Source organism: Triticum aestivum, unplaced genomic scaffold (assembly GCF_018294505.1).
Source record: "Triticum aestivum cultivar Chinese Spring unplaced genomic scaffold, IWGSC CS RefSeq v2.1 scaffold153054, whole genome shotgun sequence".
Classification (NCBI taxonomy): Eukaryota; Viridiplantae; Streptophyta; class Magnoliopsida; order Poales; family Poaceae; genus Triticum; species Triticum aestivum.
The window spans coordinates 1-7,844 of NW_025233668.1; the positions used below are offsets into that span (position 1 = coordinate 1).

General features: G+C 48.9%; 1 protein-coding gene across 1 annotated transcript; it reads right to left on the reverse strand.

Annotated features, from left to right (window-relative positions):
- Positions 1 to 6: 6 nt before the first annotated feature.
- On the reverse strand, positions 7 to 4,599 carry LOC123176099 (putative disease resistance protein RGA3; the record flags this gene model as incomplete). The annotated part of the gene is made up of 1 exon (XM_044590485.1): positions 7 to 4,599. A coding segment is annotated over exon 1 (4,593 nt), but the record flags the coding sequence as incomplete, so codon positions are not given.
- Between the last annotated feature and the right edge of the window lie 3,245 nt (positions 4,600 to 7,844).

Below are 7,844 nucleotides of genomic sequence, written 5' to 3' on the forward strand. Positions count from 1 at the left end.
TTCAGGGAGCCCGTCCTCTGGAAGCGATTTGATGTCAGGACAGTAACTGATCTCTAATTCCTGAAGAGAATTCGGGAGGGCGTCCTTGGGCACCGATTTGATGGCAGGACAATTCCATATCTTTAATTCCTGTAGAGAACTCGGGTGGCCGTCCGAAAAAGTGGGAAGTAATTCGAGTTCAGAACAACCTGAGATCTCTAATTCCTGCAGAGAACTCGGGAGGCTGTCCTTGGGCAATGATTTCATGGAACATCCGTAGAATAATAAGCTGTGCAAAGAACTCGGGAGGCCGTCCATGGGAAGCGAATGGAGAGAGTTGCATGAAAAGAAACGTAAGTTCTTGATGCTGGCAAGTCTCTTTAGACCTGCCGGGAGGATCTGCAATTTGTCGCAACAAAGAAATGTGAGATCTTGGAGGGAGGTGAGAAGCCGGAGGGCCTCTTCTGGTATGGGCTCCACCTCTTTGCTACCAAGAAAGGTCAATGTGGTGAGGGAGGAAGAGAGGAGGCTGCAGATGGACACCGACAGAACTCCGGAGGAGTCCTCTATGGATAGGGTATGTAGTATTGAGGAACGGCTAACTCTTAGGTTTGTGAGTTCTTCCAGGCCGAATAGAGTGAGTTCTTCCAGAGAGCTCGGGAAAGGGAAACAAGACGAGGAGTCCGAATATGAGGAAAGCAAATTGGGGCAATTCTCTACACGCAATTGGCGGAGGGAGCGTAGACGCTGGAGACCTCCTGCTGCTGCTTCCTTGTTGTCGCCCCCTGAACATGAACTGGGGAGTATTCTCAGCTGAGCGCAACTTCGGAGCTTCAACTCCTGTAGTTGGGTAGGCAAGAGCAGCAGTCCTCCTTCTGCCATCGCCACTATTTCCTCCTCGTCTTTTGTCTCTTGCTGGTGTTTTCCACTCTGCCACTCCGACACACCAAGTTCTGTCATCTTTTCACACCTTTCTATTTGCAGGCCGGTGAGCTTCGGGAACTGAGAGAGCAGTTGAGTCAATTCTTTCCCGCCACCACCACTTTCAGAAATGCAGAGTTCTTCAACTGGAATCTGGTACAGGACATGGCTCTCGCCTCCGATTGGTGATAGGACAATACTCGAATAACCACTTATAGTGAGGGACTGCAGAGATGTTAGCATTTGTACGATACCCAAGGGCAAAGGAGGGCAATTAGTTATAGTCAACTCTTTTAGATCACGCAAATTACCGAAAGCAAACTCATTCCAAAACAAGCCATCTGCACCATCCGCCGCCCAAATTTCCAACCTTAATCCTGGTCTTCCGTACCATCTTTCCGAGTAAGTGAGCTTCTTAAAATTTGAGCCTGTTTGTGCTATCTCAATGGAGCATAGAGTACGGGTCCAAGGGATAGGAGGTATTGTCCTTAGGTTTGGGAATCTTACAATCTTGAGCTCCCGTAGTCTAGAGAACCAAGTCATGTTCGCTACTTTTTGCTCTGGTTGGGAGCAAGTACAACATGAAAATGGCAACTCCACAAGTTCAGGGCAGTCTTCAATAATGAGCACTTCCAGGTGGAAGAAAAAACCACAAGTTTGATTTGCAGCCCAGTTTGTCAGTTTTGGTATCTTAATAAACACTAGCTTTTTTAAATTTTGAAAGCCTTGTTTTTTGAGACAATAGTTTTGATAGCCTGGGCTTGCAATGCAACCCTTGCACCCACCATGGGGCTCATGGACCGACCAGAACTCTCCTAATGGTGGGAAAGTTTTCCAAGATACATCAGCCAAGTGAAGAGATTCCAAATTTTTGACCAAGAGGTTCTTACCTAGCCATGTTGGGCAACTAGTACCTCCGTGCCCTCTAATGCACAGATCTCGAAGGTCACTATGTGGTGCAAGGTTTTCCAGAACATTTTCTTCTCTTCTTGGCTCCCTGGTAGATCTTTCCATATCCCACTCTAATGTTAGTTCACGCAAGTGGTTCCTATGTATTGGTTTTATAATTAGTTCCTTTCCCCGTGCCCCCTTCTCTTGCACCTTTTCAAGATTATAAATACTAAGCGACCCTCCAAGCTCTGTTAATTGCGCTAGCTGACTTAGTTCGAAACCAGTATTTTCTTTACCAACCTCAAACCTTCTTAATTCTGAAAGCAATTTAAGTTTTCCCACCTCAGATATGTCAGAATGACCCTCAGGATCTCCTTTTGGCACTAGGAAATGACGCAGCTTTATAAGGTTGGTGATATGTCTAATTGAAACAGCGTCTTTCCATTTTTCAAGATTTATTATCTCTAGATGATAAAATTGGAATAGCATACTAGGCAAGTCGATGTTGCCTGCGTTATCTGATGGCTCGATCCTTAGGTAACGAAGATGGATGTTTTCTGAAAAATTATGCAGAATGTCCTCCATAGAGTATGATGCTCCAGATAGAAAAATAGTGCGAAGGGCTTTGGCTTTTTTAAACAGATCACGAAAGATCTTGGCGAAGCTACCATGATATCGTATAAACAACATCAGAGTACGTAGGTTTTCAACTTTTAATCTTTTACCTAATGCACGCAAATCATCTTTATAGTCGCCGAAAGTCATTCTATCATCAACATCTTTGTCATCTACAATTATGGATAAATGACGTACAGATGGGGAGATGTGTATGGACCTGACATTAGAACTACATATGCTAACACATTCATCTGACGATACCTTGGTGGCCAATTCGTGCAATAGATCATGAATAACATAAAAATAACGACCATCTTCTTTTTTGTCTTTTCTGAAAAAACCGTAATTGACCAACTCATGCAAATGGTCTAGTCCAACATCTTCGGTCCTTCTATTCTGGTCACATGGACGCAAAATACCAAGTCCAACCCACAATTGAACTAACTCCTTGCTATCAAATTCATAATCTTCAGGAAATAAAGCACAATATACAAACAACTGTTTTAAATGGAAAGGGAGAAAATCATAGCTAAGTTTGAGGGCTGGCATGATGTCACTCTCACTGGTTTCTAGTTCCCATTCTTTGCTTTCTAGAACTCTTTTCCAATAGTCCAAAGTAAGTAGGTTTCGTAGTAATCTACCTACAGTTTTAGTTGCAAGAGGGGAACCTTTCAAACGGCGCACTATTTCGTGACCAGTTTCAAGTAATGCAGCAGGATGTTCTCCCCATGGTTCTAGCTCGTTACCAAATACACATGCTTCGAAGAAACACATGGTATCTGCATCATCTAGCCTGTCCAGCTCTAGTTCGCAATTGGTTGTCCTAACCATTTCTGCTACCATTGGTATTCGAGTTGTGACTATAATGAAATTACCCTTGGATTCAACCTTTTTGAAAGGTGCTAATAGTTTTTTCCACTCATCCTCTCGGTATGTCCACACATCATCCAAGACAAGTAAAAACCTCTTGCCTTTTAGTCTTTGTTGAATAAGTTCTTCAGCACTAGCGTTATCCTTTTCACCATCAACTCTATCGATTTTGTTGACTATCTCTTTTGCCAACCTATCTGCACTAAAATCGAGAGAGACACATATCCAAATTGAAGCCTGGAAAGAGCTATTGACTTCTTGGCATATGTGTTGCGTAAAAGTTGTTTTTCCAATACCCCCCGTTCCAAAAATTGGAAGCACGTTAAGTTGACTCAAAGAGTACTCATGACTATTAATAACATCTACAATTTTCGTTTTTTGGTCATCCCTCCCGTAAAACTCAGGTTCTACAATCTCTAATGTGGTTTTGGATCTGTTTATAGCAATTTCTTGGATGCGAGTGCGGCTAGAGCCTAACAAATCTAGATTAAGAATTATGGAGACCTTAGCACATACTTCCTTCAGCTGAACTACCATGTCCATCATCGTTTTAGACATTTGCACCCTATTAAACTTCAATTCTTCGCAATCGCTATGGTTTGCAACCTCTGGCATGATAGCTTGAGGATTATCATTTTCTATTTGAACAGTCACAGGGGCTTGAGGATTATCATGGTGGACAGATATAGGAGAGTAGCATGGAAAGTGTTTACCGAAAGTGTGGGCAGCGTTGCGAGCACTTGAGATGACCTTGGGCATGCATCTGCCACCAACCTTCTTGACACAGCCTTGCTTGGAGCTGACGCCCCGCCTGCCATACAAGCATCCTTGCTTGCCAACATTTTCTTGGTGATCACCAGAATAATTTTCTTGGAGATCACCAGGGTCATTTTCTTGGTCACCATCACGGCTAGCAGCACCCAAGCACGGAAGGCAGTTGAGCTTGCTGGTGACATGCCTCGCCGTGTGTTCAACATTGATGCGGAGGCCCTGAACGGAACCCACAGCGATCATGTCAGTGGCATGGTAAGTTCCTTTAAGGGCGTCCTGGATGCGGAAGTACTCCATCTCATCCAGCACATCATCAGCCCGGTATGCGAGCTGCTCCAGCTTGCGCAGGAGCTCCTTGAGCGCGAGGCCACGGATGCCCCTGCCCTGGGCATTCTCGAGCATCCCATGCGCATACAACAGCTCCATCTTGAGGGCGTCGATGTTGCCATCGAGATCCGCGCTAGCTGCCCAGGCCTCCAGCAAACCATCCGTGACAGGGGCCAGAGCCTTCTCCAGCACCCACCTCGCCGCGCCTATGGCGGTGTCCATGGTCGGGCGGCTGAAACACCATTAGCAAATACATACATTGATTATTAAGTCAGTAACAGAGAAACAGCGCTGATTCCAGAGCGATGATTTGAGACGAGGGTTAGCATAGCCGGAAGGAAGGCGTACGTACCGTCGTGAAACCCCCTGCCTAGAAGACTAGTGTGCGTGGAGGTGGAGAGTGGATGTGTGTGGAGAGAGATGTGCAGCAGGAGGGGAGATATAAAGAGACGTTCGGCGTCGGCGTCCCCAAAAAGGTTATGGGACGAAGTAAAATAATGGCTGGCCAGCAAGGCGAAAAACTCTGCTTCAGATCTCGTGCCACGGCTGCTTGAAATACGAGTATTACTCGGTACTACTCCATCGACCTTTGACTCAGCTCAACCGTTGACAAGCAGTGGGGGTCAATGGCGCGAGATCTTGCGTTAAAAATGGAGATTTGCTTCAGATCACGTGTCGTGTCAGTTTATCAACTTAGAGCCTGTTCGAAATCTTTCCACTCCACCAAATCCGCTTCCGTGTCTTTGACTCTTTTGACGTCGTGGAGTTGGTGCGTTCGGCACCGCTCTGGGAGCGCAGTTGAGCAGCCGAGAGAATCCCAACAGGCTCTTCGATTAGTACTTGAAAGTACTCCCTTCTTGCAATTTAGTTGCCTTTCTTGCAATATATGTTCGATTGGGCAAGAGCGATAATCTTTTACTGAGACTGAAAAAGGCTTTCGCCCCGCTTTATAAATAAAGCAAACCGCCAAAGAACGCACATACACGGACTAGTTCACACGCACACACCCAAATCTCACAAAGAAGTACAAAGGTTCTGTTGAGGGCACAGCTCAACAAGCCCACAAAAAACAAAAAAGAAAACAAGGCAGCCGCCAGGGGCGAGGAAGGTGCCTAATCAGGCTCTGGTGGAGGCGGCGGGGGTGGCGGCGACAGGCGGACGACCATCGATCGGAGGTTGGTGATGAAGGCGGAGATGGCATCGCGGTCCAGGGGGCGGCTAAGCGGCCGCCAAAGCTGCAAGAAACCAGAGAATTTGAAGAGCGCGTCAGTAGCTCATCGAAGAGGGGTGCGCTGGATCACACGCTTATTACGGACCGTCCAGAGGGTCCAGGCTAGGACCCCAATCTCAAGCCACCTAATGTGGCGAGACGACACGAGGGAGATCTGGAGTTTGGCAAATAAGTCGGGGAAGTTGTTGTGGCACCAATCGCCACCAACCACTTCCCGAAAGCAGCTCCAAACGAACTGAGCGGATACGCAGGAGAAGAAGATGTGATTCAAGTCTTCGGGGACATCGCAGAGGGGACAAATGCCCGAGCCCGGGCCATTTCGTTTGCGGACCTCAACCCCAGACGGAACCCGACTGCGAATCCATTGCCACATGAAGATCCGGATTTTCAGAGGTAGGCGAATGGACCACACTATCGAGAGGGGGAGGGGGCGGAGGAGGGGGCGATGGCCTGGTAGAGGGACTTGGTGGAGAACATGCCGGTGGGCTCCAGGCGCCAACGCACTTGGTCGAGCCCACCGTCCGCCCTAGGCTCGTGCAGGGTTACGCAATCCAGCAGCTCGCGCCAAGCAGCAGATTCCGGAGGACCAAATGGCCCGCGGAAGGTGAGACGCCCTAAGTTAATAAGGGCCCTCTCGACAGAGATCACAGGGTCAATGGCGATGGAGAAAAGGCCGGGAAAGCACGCCGCGAAGGGGGCGTCACCAGCCCAATGATCAAACCAGAACAAAGTCGCCGCTCCGGAGCCAACCGAGATGGAAGTCCCGATGCGGAGCACCGGGAGGAGCTAGACGACCGACTGCTAGAACTAGGAGCCGCCAGTTCGTTGGCAGAAGGCGAGGGGCTGTCCACGCAGATATTTGTTCCGGATGATGTCAAGCCAAAGACCGCCCATGCCTTGCAAGATGCGCCACAGCCAACGGGAGAGAAGAGCGATGTTCATCCGCTTAGAACACATAATGCCCAGGCCGCCCTGCTCTCTGGGCTTGCAAATGTCCGGCCAACTGACCGTCATGCTCATCAGCCCAGTAAAAGCGAGACTGGACTTTGGCAATCTCCTTGTGCAGAGTCTCATGGAGGCTGTAGAATCTCATAAGAAACAAGAGGAGGCTGGAGAGGGAAGAATTGATGAGAATAGTCCTGGCCGCTTTAGATAGCCATCTCCCCTGCCAAGGCTCAATGCGCGTTTGAAGCTTGGCCACGGACGGGCGCAAGTCCACGACGGTGAGCCGGGAGTCACTAATGGGCGTCCCCAAGTAGGTCGTGGGGAAGGAGCCCAGGCGACAGTTAAGCTGGTTGGCAATGGCGATGCATTCCTCGGGTGGGTAGCCCAACACAATAACATCACTCTTGTCGAAATTAATTTTTAGGCCAGACATTTGTTGGAAGCATAGTAGGAGGAACTCGAGGGGAGATGTCCACCTCAGAGCCTTCCACCATGATGATGGTGTCGTCTGCATACTGGAGGAGGGAAATCCCGGACCCATCGGCGAGATGGGGGGTGATCCCGCGGATATGGCCAGCCGCCTTCGCCTTATCCAGGATGGCGGCAAGGGCGTCAACGACCATGTTGAACAGGAACGGGGAGAAGGGGTCGCCTTGTCTAACCCCACATAAGGTGGTGAAGAAAGGGTCGATCTCGCCGTTAATGTTAACAGCCGTTTGACCGCAGGAGACCATCTACATAACTCTTGTGATCCGGCAGTCGTCGAAGCCCTTCCGGAGTAACACTTCCCGAAGGAAGGACCAACTAACAGTATCATAGGCCTTACGGAAATCGATCTTCAAGAAGACCGCCTTGAGGTGTTTGACGCGGACCTCGTGAAGAACTTCATGGAGGACAAGGACCCCATCCAGTATATACCGGCCTCGGATGAAGGCGGACTGGTTGGGGTGAGAAATGTGGTCTGCAAGTAGGGTCACCCTATTGGCGTACCCTTTTGCCAGAATCCGGAATATCACGTTGATGACCGTGATCGAGCGAAACTGGTGAATGTCAGACGCGCCAGGCACCTTGGGGATGAGGGAGATAATCCCAAAGTTAAGGCGACTGAGGTCAATGGCCCCAACGCAGAACTCCTCAAAGATGGCCATGACCTCAGGTTTAATCACGTTCCAGAAGGTCTGGAAGAATTTCACCGGTAGGCCATCGAGACCAGGCGTCGAGGTGGGATTCATGCCCCTAATTGCAGCCCAAACCTCGCCCTCGAAGAAGGGGGCCGTAAGAGCCGCGTTCT